The sequence below is a fragment of the Dipodomys ordii genome, unplaced genomic scaffold (assembly GCF_000151885.1).
Source record: "Dipodomys ordii isolate 6190 unplaced genomic scaffold, Dord_2.0 Scaffold161, whole genome shotgun sequence".
Taxonomy (NCBI): domain Eukaryota; kingdom Metazoa; phylum Chordata; class Mammalia; order Rodentia; family Heteromyidae; genus Dipodomys; species Dipodomys ordii.
In genome coordinates, this window is record NW_012267377.1 from 1,262,299 (window position 1) to 1,276,645 (window position 14,347).

Below are 14,347 nucleotides of genomic sequence, written 5' to 3' on the forward strand. Positions count from 1 at the left end.
GGGCCTGAGCACTGTCCCTGAGCCTGTCTGTGCTCAAGGCTAGTGTTCTACAACTTGAGCCACAGTACCACTTCCAGCCTTTTCTGTGTATGTGGTAGTGAGGAATGGAACCCAGAGCTTGATGCATGCCAGGCAAGCACTCTTATCACTAAGCCACATTCTCAGCCCCCCTGCTTATTCTTTTGTTTGGTAAATGAAATAATCTTTAGGATGCTGACAATGGGTACCCAAACTTAGAAGACCAAATTTGAAATGTTCATTTCTGAGGATTTAAGGACTTTCATTTATTCCCTGGCCTTTTACAATAATGCTTTTAATTTTCTTGGGATTTAAATTTTCTGACTTCAAAACATAATCTCAGTCTGTTACTTTGGCTTTACTTTAAATCTGTTACTTTCAGCTTTGCATAAATATAATATCCTAATAAGACTATGGTATCAACTATTATTGAGTGATGTTAATCATGAAATTAGCCTTAAATTCTCTTCTAACCCTACTTACCTTGAAATTTACCTTTGTGATTAAACTCTTATTTACATACTTTCACAATGCTTGCCTTCTTGCCAATTAAGTGGTAGGTTCAAAGTGAATTACTGTGCTGATTTTACAAGAAAAGTTTTTATTACTATATTTTGTAACAGAATCTTGTTCTGTAGCCTAGGCTAACCTTAAACTCCTCATGCTCTAGTCTCAGCTTCCCAAGTGCTGGGATAACAGGTGGCTTATTTTACAAAATTTTTGCATAAATCATCATGAGTTTAAAAACCAGCTTATTAAAAGCATTTAGCACATGAGTAAAGCACTATTAAGTTTTATGAAGTTGGTTTTTGTGTTTTTTCCCCCCATTTCCATTCTCTGCCCTTGCTTTTATCTCCTTGCTCTAGAAAATGTATTTTTTCAGCCCTGTCAGAGAACTAGAGATTCATTGTAGTTGGAATAAGAAACAAATTACATAATATAGTTTGCAGGCTTTGTGTGGTTAGTAACTTCAAAAAAGCTTTGTGTACTAAAGGTGTAACACATTGTCATTACAGTTTATACAATCATTTTGACTACTTTGAGAAGTGGATTGGCCTTTTAAGAATAAAGACCAAGGGCAATTAGGAAGCTGTTGTAGTAAATTTAGAAAGAATGATTTGGCTAGAACTGTACAACAGGCACAGCAGTTGAAAAGATAGGCAAATTATATCATAAGGATATAGTGGAGAATTGTTAGTGTTTGGTGATTGAATATACGTTGTGAACTATATCCTGATGCCTGCTCCTAGAACATTGCTGAATAAATTGTTAGCAAAGGCTAAAACACTGGGATGAAGAAAAAGGGGGCTATGAAATTTAGTAATGGTTAAAAGAATGAGAGATTTCTGTATATTTCACTTGACTACTGAATGGTTGTTGCTTACCTTAGCGCACCATTAATATTTAACCATATCATCAGGTCAAGTGGTGACTGTTTCATACAGTCATCCAGGAATCCAGGTTGGAAGATCTGCCAAGTCTGTTGCCAGAAGTGAGCAAAGAGGGAGGAATGTTATGACACCAGGCCTAGTGATGACACTTAACCACATACACTCCTGTTCTGCTGGAGAGCACTTGGTAATGTGGCCACACCTCACTGCAGTGAGGCTGGGAATGTAGGATAGCTGGGCAGCTGCCATAGAAGAAAGGAAGAACAGAGTTTAGAAAACAGCTATCAGTCTCTGCCACAAATGGTGATGCTGTTTGCTGAGACAGGCAACAGGAAGAGAGAAGCAGTTTGCAGCAAAAGGTAATTACTTTTGAATGTGTTATTTTTAGGTGCTCATAAGATTTGTAAATTTGCATGTGTTATAAGAATAGACAGGTAAGATGATGACAGTATCAATTGGGAAATACTTTTTTTTTTTGGTAGTAATGTCATGTTTCTGGAATTTAAAAGCCATTTCCTTAGATGATACAAAAAAGAGTAAAGAAAAAAGAGTGAAAATGGGAAAAAGGGAATAGTAAACAACCTAAATCGAAAGTATTGATAAATGCTTACTCTGCCAGATCAGGCTGACCTAAGAAATACCTTATAGGTAGGTATTAGAGGTGGAGCTGTTACACACATTAGGTGGTAATGAGGAGAGTTAAAAGAAAGAATTTAAAATACTGTGTGGTACTAAGGAGAGTTAGAGGAAAGAATTTAAAATACTAAGTACTACAAAGCAAGTAAGACAAATGGTTGCAAGGAAGCATAGGGGTGGTGGTTACACTGGGGTAATTTTCACTAGAGCAATTAGATATCTTTCAGTACTTAAGTTGGAGCAAAGACCTCAGTGATGAGCAAGAAAATTTAATGACAGTCTGGCCAAAGAACATCCTAAATAGAAAGTAAAAGGAAGTCAGCTGGTGGACAGCCTGGGAACTAACTTGGAAGAATAAAAGGTCAAGAAGTTTTCCTGGGCCACGTGACGGTGGCTCATACTTAAAGTCCAGGCTACTCTGGAGGCTCAGATTTAGATTTAGTTTGGAGCCACCTTAGGCAGAAATTCCATCTCCAAAATAACCAGCAAAAAGATGGGCTGGAGGCTTAGCTCAAGTGGTAGAGCACCAGCCAAGCAAGTGTGAGGTTGTGAGTTCAAACATTGGTACTTGCTGGAAAGGGGTTGTTGAGGGAGAAGGCTGTCAACACAGGGAGACAAGTGAGATCCAACCTTAGTGTTCAGGTTTATCAGCTGAGATGAGTTTAAATTTTGAGTTGCAGAGCAACTCATTGGACCGTGTGAAAAGGAGGGTGATATGATATGGTTTAATACTCTAAAAACCACAATGAAGTTTAAAAAATGAAGTGAAAGGTAGGGAGAACCAGGGATTGAGGCATCAAAACCCTGAATACATTGTTTGAGTAGCATAAGTGAAAGTAGTGTCTCAGACTTGAGTTGAGGTCTTAAAATCATAAAATGTGTGAGCTTTAGGATCTACTTTGTTGATAAGAATGTGGAGAGAAAAAAAAAAGAATGTGGAGAGAGAGAAGAATCAAGAATTTCTGGCTAGGTGTGGTGGTACAATCATTACCTGTACATTCAGGCTAAGACACTTAAGATCATGAATACAAGGTCAGCCTGGGCTATATAGGGAGATTGTGTCTCAGAAAAAAGAGGGAAAAGGGAGAGAGTAGATAAAAGAAACAAGGCTCTTGAATCCCCTCCCTCGATTGTAGAAGGTAGTAGGTATTAAAAAATGGAGGCCTGGGATGTCTCTTGGGGTTATTACCTGAAGACTCCTTATTTGTCTGAAAAATATTATTTGTGTTATTAGAAAACTAAGCTTCTTAGAGCTTGTTAGGATTTTTGTTGTTGTTGTTTTGTAATACTGACTTTGAACTCAGGAGTAGGCAGGTGCTCTACCACTGAGCCACACGTCTAGCAGGTATATTCTTCTATATTGTTCTATTTTTATTTCTCAGAATGATTTTGTGTCAAGCCTTGTAGGGAAGACCACAACTTTTCTCATTTCCCCTGATCGCTCTTCCTAATGACTGGAATAGAAGTAAAGTATTGGAATCTGTCATCAAACAAATACAAAGTCTATGACAAAAATTAATCTTTTGGAAATAATTTGGAAAAACCATTAATTGGTATGCATTTTTTTTTTTGTGTGTGTGTGTGCTGGTCTTGGAGCTTGAACTCAGGGCCTATGTTCTGTTCCTGGGCTTCTTTCTCTTTCTTTCCTTCTTTTCTTGAAGGCTAGTGTTCTACCACTTGAGCCACAATTTAACTTTTGGTGTTTCTGGAGATGAGAGTCTCTTGAGTTCTTCTGCCCTGGCTGGTTTGAACTGTGATCCTCACATCTAAGCTTTGTGAATATATTAAGATTACAGGCATGAACTACCAGCATGGCTTATATATTTTTCTTTGGTACAGTTAGAAGTACATTTCATCAAGTTTCGTATTTTCATTTTTAGAGTTTGATAAGGCAGTTAATCAATAAAGCTAGTTTTAACTGCTCAGGATGACATATATTGCCTATAATTTGATTTATAAAATAATTTTATTAAAATATCCCTTTTAAATAAATTCATCTTGAATTTTTAGTTTGTCCATGTTATTTGTCACTTTTATTTTTTAAGTAAAATTATTTGCAGATTTATATTAAATATTTCTTTGAGTTGTTAGCTAGTTAGCTTTATTATAAGGTTTGAATGCTGATAGACTCTTGAAATGTCTTGGAAACTCATAAATACATATGGATTTTGTTCTCCAACTAATTTGTATATATCACCTGATGCTTTAGTGCCATGTACAGATGCTGCCTGTGTGCTGTGTAGGGGTTCATATTGGTGGGAGTGGGGAAGCTGACATTCAGTGAAATACAAAATAGGAAATAATGTGAAAATAAACTATTGAGACTAGAAATTAGTCTTTACCGAGATGGATCTTTCCTGTTTGTGAAAGGGTTACAGTATTTCAGTGAGGAAAAGTCAGGGAGGAATTTAAAAGGAGTTAAGGCACAAAAGATACCAACATTTTAAAAGAATGACTAAATCTACCTTAACTAAATTTGAGCTTAAACATTTTTCATTGTGTGAAGATAAGTGATACCAGTAAACAAAAATCATTAAGGCTACAGATAATGTAAATTTGCTATTAAAATAAACATCTTTTAATCTATCTTCTTTATTTTCTGTTTGTACTAAAGAGAACATTTTTCTGTCTATGGAATATGTAATAATGCCCTGTTTGTGGTAATATTGTTCTGCTCAGGTTGAATGTTTGTGACTCTAATGCTTAAATTATTGGGAGATATTTGGACAGAGCAGATCAGACAGCTTCCCCTGTCTGGAACTTCAGATCTATAGTTGGTAAGAGGGAATTGTTGGTAAGAGGAAATCCTTTTCCTTTGTCCCCAAATTGATGTGGATCCAAGCTGATTTCAAATAAATGGGTGGCAACACTGCTTTTCTGAAAGATTTCCTATGATATTTCTTTTGAGTTTTTGTGATTTAGAAGGCATTTAGAAAAAATGAGATTTAGAATTGGTTTGAAGATACGTGGTTACACTGAATTGAATTGTATACTTTTACCACAGGTCAGTTGCAGGACCTCCTCAGATTTCCTAGGACTCACTTAATTGGTATAAACCAGGTAGAATGTGGTCATTCTCTGAGATTTAAAAATATTTAGCTGGCAATTTTGTATTGTAATGGTTAAACTTGATTATATGACTTGGCTAGTATTTCTTCTATAGCAAATAAAGCAGTATGGACTCTTTTTAAAGGGACAGACAAGTTATCTGATAAAGTACTATGCCTATTCTAGTGGTTCTTTGGATAATAGACTTCCATAGACTGCATTTCTTTGCTTTCTATTTGTAAACCAGAATGCATCAAAATTAATGAAATGCTGCTAAATGATATGTTCTGTTAGAATTTTTGTTTCAAAGATATTTATTTATTTATTTATTGTGCCAGTAGTGGAGCTTGAACTCAAGGCTTTGGCACTGTCCTTTAGCTTTTTCTCTCAAGGCTGGCACTCTGCTTCTTGAGGAATATCACTAGTTGTAGCTTTGTGTGATGATTAATTGGAATTAAGACTCTCACAGACTTACATTTTTTTATTGTTGTTATAGAGATGATGTACAGAGGGGTTACAATTACATAAGTCAGGTAAAGAGTACATTTCTGTTTGGACAATGTCATCCCTTCCCTTGTATTCTCCCCCACAGACTTTTCTAAGACAATTTCATATTTTCCAAGAGAATATCATTTTGCAACAAATGCTAACTCTCTAAAGAGAGCGCTGTTTGTGTTTTTTAGCCGGCCATATACTAACAAAGTCATTACTCTATGGTACCGTCCACCTGAACTGCTCTTGGGAGAAGAACGATATACACCAGCTATTGATGTATGGAGCTGTGGGTAAGATAGGGTTACTGATGGTTTATTTCACTTAAAACTTTTGGTGGGGGGGGGGTTAAAATCAGGATATTGGTAATGATATATGTATTTTTTCATTAGATGTATCCTTGGTGAGCTCTTCACTAAAAAACCCATATTTCAAGCAAATCAGGAACTTGCACAACTAGAATTAATAAGGTAAGTTAATAATGATTGTGTTTGTAGGGCTGGGGTTTTCATAATCCATAGGAAGGTAAAAAATTTTCAAGCTTGTCTTTTCAGAAGAGCTATTTCTCGGGGCTGGGAAGGTGGCTCAGTGGTAGAGTGCTTGCTTTGCATGCATGAGACCCTGGGTTTGATTCCTCAGCAACACATAAGCAAAAAGAAAAAAGCTGGAAGTGGCGCTGTGGCTCAAGTGGTAGAGCACTAGCCTGAGCTGAAGAGCTGAGGGACAGCGCCCAGGCCCAGAGTTCAGGTTCCACGACCAGACCCTCCCCCCCCCCAAAAAAAAAAAAAAAAAAAGAAGAGCTATTTCTCTTGAAGTGTAATGATTTCTAAATGGAGGATGAATGAAAATTCAAACCCTTCCATACTTGTTCTAGTAAAATTAAGTCTCTAAAATCCCACCCCCAGGAGATTAAATCGAAATACTTAAGTCCCTAAAGATAGGTATGGAAGAAAAGAGTAAATATGAAGCAGAAAATATGAATTGTTCTGTAAAGACATGACATAAAAGAAAAATTAGTCTTATGTGCATAAAACATGAATGCAATGTTAAATACACCACAGAGAATTAGTAACTCTCAACAATTATCATCTCCGTCTACTCATTTCTCAAAGTCAAAAGATTCAGGCAGCACAATTTGTGATGGTAGATTACCCTAGATGTCTCTGAAAGCTGATCTTGACAAGGACAGCCATTCAAAAATATGCTCAGTGTGCATTGTTGTAGAGTCCCTACTGTTAAAATACAGTGAGGCAGGAAAAGAGCTGGTGTAAGGACGTTGCAGAAGACACAAGCCAGTGATCTTTGGGGTGTTAATGTGGCACTAGCACTGTTCATTATGGCGGGTGTCATAGAACCTAGCAGTTACTCATACGTATTATTTGCTTATATGTTTGCAATTTTTAAATAATAAAAAATTTTAAGGGGGTTTGATATTAAAGACAACAGTGTAAATTTTCAGCTTAAAAGATGAAAGTTTCAAAATAACAGTAAAGTTATTTAGGAAAGATGTTGGATAGGAAATACTTTCCTTTTTTTTTTGGTATTCAGGTAAGGGGTAGGTAGGTATTCAGTAGACCTGCTGGGACCAGGCAAGGTTGGCACTCCACGTGGCTGGGAAAGGCCTAGGAAAGAGAGAGAGCTGGGAAAGAGAGGAAAGAGCTAGAAAAGAGCAGAGAGATAGAGAGCAGAGAGAGCTAGAAAAGAGCCTGGGCTAGGCCTTTACTTTCCTTTCTTTAATTGAACAAAATGAATGTAAAGCAACAAATAGCAAGAGAAGGATCCCCAATTTTTCATCTGATTAAATTTGAAAACTATAACTGAGAAACAGAAAACTTCAGTCAAAAAGAAGATCTCAGCTGGGCGCTGGTGGCTCACGCCTGTAATCCTAGCTACTCAGGAGGCTGACATCTGAGGATCGCGGTTCAAAGCCAGCCTGGGCAGGAAAGACCGTGAGACTCTTTTTTTTTTTTTTTTTTTCCCCAGTCATGGGCCTTGAACTCTGGGCCTGGGCGCTGTCCCTCAGCTCTTCAGCTCAAGGCTAGCACTCCACCACTTGAGCCACAGCACCACTTCTGGCTTTTTTCTGCTTATGTGGTGCTGAGGAATCGAACCCAGGTCCTCATGCATGCAAGGCAAGCACTCTACCACTGAGCTACCTTCCCAGCCCCAGACCGTGAGACTTTTATCTCCAATAAACCGCTAGAAAACGGAAGTGGTGTTGAGGCTCAAGTGGTAGAGCACTTGTCTTGAGCTGAAGAGCACAAGGACAGCACCTAAGCCCAGAGTTCAAGCCCCACGACCCACCCAAAAAAAAAAAAGATCCCAATAAGAGAGAGATTGGTAGAAATTCTTCCTGCACCCCATTTTTATGTTTTGGGTAAGATCTGTTTTACTATAGGGTATAGCAGAGAAAGATAAGTTAGAGATTATTTCTTCTCTAGATATATCGTGGCTAGCCTGGTAATATTCAAGCTAGAAACTGGCACGATTTCTTGAACTGTGGTACCAGAGCATGGGCTCCCACTTAACTGGTGCTTCTTTTACACCAGTGCAGCTAGTTGCCTTACCTACAATTGAAGCATATGTCCCAGACATGGCTGAGGGGAGTTGAAACACAATATTTTAATAAAATGGCCAACAGAGAAGTATCTCAGTTACTTAAAAATTTTTTTTTTTTGTGGTACTATTTAGGATCTCTAGCTTGCTGGTCTGGTGCTCTACCTTTTGAGTAAAAACTGCAGACCTGCTTTTTGCTGATTATTTTGGAGGTGGAATCTAGCAAACTTTTCTGTTTAGGGTGGTCTTGAACTGTTATCCTCTATATTTCAGCCTTCTAAGTAGTAGGATTATAGGTGTGACCCATTGGTGCCTGGCCCAGTACTATTTTTTGGTTGTTACTATCTGGATACCTCAGACTGGACAATCTGTAAATAAGATAATATTCAGCTCATGGTTCTCTGAAGGCCAAAAGTTGCATCTGGTGGAGGCTTTTATTGATCAGGAGACTCGGAAGTCCTAATGTGCCACAGGAAGAGGAAGCCTAAGTTAGCCAAAGAGAACTGGCTCTTATAATGAAGCCCTCTCTTGATAATTCATCTGTCTATGAAGCCCTCGTGATCCTCCCACCTCCTAGAAGTCCCACCTCTCAAATATCATTAGTATTTGACTCAGGATTAAAAATTTAGAGGATGCTTTCAAGCTAAGGTGCAGAGGAGGAGAGCTAACTGTAAATACTCGGAACTGTTATCTTTTGTTATTATGTGGCAGACAAGTAATGAAGAATCAAGAGGAACTGGGCACTCTAAGATAATAAGTGTACTTTTGAAAGTTAAATTGAACATTTACAAAAGGAAAATGAGAATAAACTCCAAAACAATGGAATAAGTACAGTCTACATCCTCTAAATAAAATAAAACTAGAATATAAAAATGGAAACTAGACTGAGAGGCAAGTGGCTCATGTCCATAATCCTAGCTGCTTAGGAGGCTGAGATGTAAGTTTTGCAGTTTGACACCAGCCTGAGCAAGAAAGTGTGTGAGATGCATCTCCAGCTAACCACCAAAAAATCATAAGTGGAGCTGTGGCTAAAAAAGTGGCAATGCCTTGTGCAAAAAAAGCTCAGGGACAGCTCCCAGGCCTTGAGTTCAAGGTCTATGATCAGCACAAAACAAGGAACAGTCTCTTAAATATCAAAAAATTTAAAATACATTAAAAAAGAGTAATAACCAGGCACTGATGGCTCATGCCTGTAAATCCTAGCTACTTAGCAGGCTGAGATTTGAGCATCTTGATCAGAGTCAGCCTGGGCAAGAAAGCCCGTGAGACTCTTATCTCCAGTTAACCACCAGAAAGCCAGAAGTGGAGCTGTTGCCTAAGTGGTAGAGAACTAGCCTTGAGCAAAAAGCTCAGATAGTGTGCAGGTCCTGAGTTTAAGCCACAGGACTGGCACCAAAAAAGAGAAAAAAGAAAGGAGTAATAGATAAGTTCTGTTAGTTCATGGGTAAACCTGTGCTTAGTTTTAAATATAGTAATGACATTTCAGTCATCTGTGCTCCACATATATGATGATGGATCATAAGATTATTTTGGAGCTAAAGCATTTCTGTCATCTCGTGATGGCATCATAGGTATGCTGTAGTGCAAAGAGTATTCATGTTTGTAGTGTTGCCAAATGAGCCTACTGTGATGCAGACACATACACATACAATTAGGTAAGTACATAATACTTGAGAATAATAGCTACTTGGCTGGTTTAAATACTTTTTATTATTTTACTGTGTATTACTTGTACTTACTAGAACAAAGTTAACTGTAAGGCAGTATACTATGTTTCATGGGAAACTATTATATCTGTGTACTATCTCTTGGTTACATAGAGTCCACATTAGCTGATAACATCTATGCTGTACCATCTAGCTTTGTGTAAATGAATTCTATGATAATTATACCAACAGAGTCAACTAATGGTGTAGGTCTCAGAACATATCCAAGTTTTAGTCTTTGGTTTACTTATATGAACAGTATAAATATAAATATAGTAGTTTAATTTGAAAGGACTATAAAGAAACAAAATAATACTGGAAGGGTGACTGATCAAGAAGCATTGGACATAGAAATAAAATTGTGACCTACCGCCATTTGAAAATTTAAAAATTAAAATGAAAATTAGATAGAAATAAACCTCAGCTATAAAGAAAGTAAAATTTGTGAGATCACGATTCCCCTAAATTGACCCTAGAACAGTTGGAAAACCCAAGCATGTAGTGCTAAACCATCATTCAAAGAATAGGGTGTCAACATTTTCAGATAAATTCTTACAAATTGTGCAGAAATCAATAACTGTAATATTCTTTCAACTATTTCATAACAATGCAGTTAGAATGAAGCTTATCCAAATTTGAGTTGAATAGACTTTAATGTTCTCCAGTCCCTCTGTAAGTAAACGCTAGCTGATAAGACATATCTATTCCATTAGATTAAGAATTTGATGACCTTTAAAAGAGGTAGATACTTTCCAGTTTTTTCCCAACTTTAGATGCAGTTCTTTGCAAAAATCTTAAAATGTTGCTGTATAATTAAGGGTGAGTAAATAATGTATAAGAAGAAAGGAAAACAAAAACCTAGAGGAATTTAGTATACTGATTGCATAGAAAATGTTTTTAATTTCTGACTTTATTGAAAGAACTGAAACCAAAAGACTTTGATGCTGTCTTATGGGTATGGCTTATGCAAAACCACTAATGCAGAATTCCACTCAGTGACTCTTCTGTTCAAGACAAAGCCAAATGTCAGAAGATTAGAGAATGTACATTTATAAAATTTCTCTTAAAATAAAGTACTTAAATTATGTGTGTGTATTTATTTTTTTCTATTCTGTGTGGTCCATTTTTCACTTAAGCTGTAATTGGCCCTTATACTGTTGCATATTAGAGCCTATCAGACATGGAGCTTATGTACAAAGCAAGCTTTGTTCTAAGAGTTTCAGCTTAATCTCCTAGGTTAAACTTCATAACAACCTAATGTCTTCTCTTTATACTTAAGAAGAACCAAATCTTATAGAGGTGAAGAATTTATGCAGGGTCATCCAACTAGCCAGTGGCAAAGTGGAGATGTGAGTCAAGTATTACTTTGTACTATTTAGGGAATAAAACTTCTTATAGTGAGTATGACAAAGACAGTGTAAAAATTTTGTATACTATGACATAATTTCTAAGGGAAATAGTACAATATTTAGCTTGGGATAAGAGTCCAAGAATACAAGGAGGTTTTAGGAAATCAGTTATTATATACAATCATTTCAGTAGAAGTGCTGAACAGACATTTACTAGGAATGTAAACTTTCTTTTCTTTTCTTTTCTTTTTGATTGTGAGCTTGAACTCAGGGCTTTGGTGCTGTCCCTGAGCTTTTTCACAAAGCCACTTGTGGTTTTCTGCTGGTTATTTGGAGATAAGAGTCTCATTGACTTTCCTGCCCTACTGTCTTCAAATCATGATCCTCAGATCTTAGCCTCCTGAGTAGCTAAGATTTACAGGAGTGAGCCTTTGTCTCCCAGTGGAATGTAAACTCTTAATGTTGAAAGTATAAAGTGAACCTCTTCAGTGTGATAAAAGTTTACATTACAAGTAGGCAGCCAGAATAGTATTTAATTGTGAAATGTTAGAATATAAAGAGAACTAAGGAAAGGTTGCTTTCTAGTATTGTGCCTAAGGTTATAAGTGTTGACTATTTACTTGGTAAGAGTCAGGAAGGTGAATCAATAAAAGGTACTTAGAGTAGGAAGGCGAAGACAGGACTAGCATATTTCAATGTAGTAACATTAAATGTATATGTACATAGAACATGCCAGAGAATGACTTAAAACACTCCAAAATAAAAGATTTGGTGAAATAATAGGAGATATGTTAGAATACATCTATACTAAGAGCAACAACTTTTTTGGTACAGTCCTGGGGCTTGAACTTAGGGTCTGATTGCTATCCCTGAGCTTCATTGCTCAAGGATAGCATTCTACCACTGGAGCCATAGCTCCACTTACAGCTTTTTTGGTGCTTAATTGGAGATCAGAGTCTCCTGGACTTTCCTTCCCAGGCTGGCTTTGAACTGAGATACTCAGAGCTCAGTAGTCTCCTGAGTAGTTAGGATTATAGGTGAGAGCTACTAATGCAATGGAAAGGTGCCTTTAATAAAGCCATTACTGATTTTATTCCAGAAATATAAAAACTGTAATAGCCCACTTAAAATTTTAGAGTGATTTGAAAAAGAGTTGAAAGCCAGATGATTTTGGCTAGGAGGCCACTGATTTTTTTTTGGTCTTTGTCAGTTGTAGGACTTGAACTTGGGGCCTGGGAAGTTGTCCCTGACTTCTTTTGTTCAAGGCTACTGTTCTACCTCTTTGAGACACAGGACCACTTCCAATTGTCTGGTGGTTAATTGGAGATAAGAGTCTCATAGACTTTCCTGCCCAGGCTAGCTTTGAACCATGATCTTTAGATCTCAGCCTCCTCAGTAGCTAGGATTCTCACAAGTGTGAGCCATTAGCACCTGGCTAATTTTTTTTTTTAAGCTAGTGGTTTATCCCATACTAGCACACTCTAACAATTTCCAAAGATGTATTTGAAACTGGGGAATTGATTTTATGTTTGTTTGGGATATTCAGCATGAAAATATCTGGGGAAGGAATGGGTGTTAAGAGCAGAAGAAAAATTTGTCTTGAGCCAGTCTCTCATGCCAATAATCCTAGCTACTCAGGAGGCTGAGCTCTGAGGATCTCTATTTGAAGCCAGCCTGAGCAGGAAAAGTCCATGAAACTCTTATTTACCTCCAGATAACCACCAGAAAACTAGAAATGGCACTGTGGCTCAAAGTAGTAGAGTGTTAGTAGCTTGGATCGAAAAAGCTCAGGGACAGTCCCCAGGCCCTGAGTTCATACCCCAAAACTGGAGGAAAAAAAATTGTCCTGATTATAGTAACTAAATCCACTTTGGCACAGTATATAGATGAATCAATAGAATTTCAAGAGAAAACTAGGAATAAATAAGTTATGAATCATAAGAGTATAACATAGAACATTAGTAAATCAAGTGGAAGGATGCACAGTATTGATCATTGATTGTGTACTACTTTCTAGGCACTTAGGATACAGTGGAGATGAAGGCAGAGTTATCAAAAAATCCTTTTTTTTTTTTTGGGTCCGGTCGTAGGGCCTGAACTCTGGGCCTGGGTGCTGTTCCTCAGCTCTTCAGCTCAAGGATAGTGCTCTACCACTTGAGCCACAGTGCCACTTTCGGCTTTTTTCTTTTTGCTTATGTGGTGCTGAGGAATCAAACCCAGGGCCTTCAGGCATGCAAGGCAAGCGCTCTACCACTGAGCCATCTTCCCAGCCCCCCAAAATCCATTATTTTTATTTCTGATTTCTGTTTGGGAAAGGGTACAGACAAAACACATAATGAATTATCAGGTTTTGAGAGTTGAGGAGTAGTATGTGTAAGGTCAGGGAAGGTGTCCCCCAAAACACTTGAGTAGGTATGAATGAAATGAAAAACAGCATAGTAAAGACCTGTATTCTGTGGATATGTTTAAGTCCATCCACTTAGTAGTATACTGTTTAGTTTACAGAAAGGACATGATGGGTTGGGGGATTCTGAATTGGTCAAGCTGTATTAATTTAGCTTTAATCCATTTAAGTTAAAAAAAAAAGAGGAATGAGTTGTAGATTTCTAGAGTTCAAATGCCAGCTCAACTACTTTAAACTCTGGTGACTTGGGATAAGTTCTATAATACTTCAAATTCATTTCTTCACAATTAAAACAGGACTAAATAGGATACTCCTTGCCTTGTATGTACTCAGAAAGGATGATGGAGATTTGAGAATAGACTAGGCAAAATTAGTAAGATCTCATTACATTTTGTAAGCCAGTATGGTGGAACATGAGTAAATTTTACTACTCAAGAGGCATAGGGATGCAGATCAAAGCCAGTCTGGAAGAAAAATATTTGAGTCCTGTCTGGAAACTAAAAAGGCAAAAACATAGGGTGGGATGGGGGTGGTACATGGCTCAACTGGTAGAGCACTTGCCTAGCAAGTGCGATCCCCTAAGTTCAAAACACGGTAGTGCCAAAACAAAATATGGTTAGGGTTGTAAAATTTAAATAAAATGTGAAGTAAAAGTTTCCTAGACAGGGGCTGGGAAGGTGGCTCAGTGGTAGAGCACTTGCCTTGCATGCCTGAGGCCCTGGGTTCGATTCCTCAGCACCACATAAG

At 37.5% G+C, this 14,347-nt stretch overlaps 1 protein-coding gene across 1 annotated transcript in view; it reads left to right on the plus strand.

The window, feature by feature from the left end:
• Cdk13 (cyclin-dependent kinase 13) overlaps positions 1 to 14,347 on the plus strand; it is a 140,682-nt gene that overhangs the window by 107,549 nt on the left and 18,786 nt on the right. Inside the window, exons 14-15 of the mRNA XM_013033003.1 lie at positions 5,777 to 5,878; positions 5,978 to 6,055. Of these exons, the coding sequence (XP_012888457.1) occupies positions 5,777 to 5,878; positions 5,978 to 6,055 (180 nt within the window). The remainder of the gene's footprint in view (positions 1 to 5,776; positions 5,879 to 5,977; positions 6,056 to 14,347) is intronic.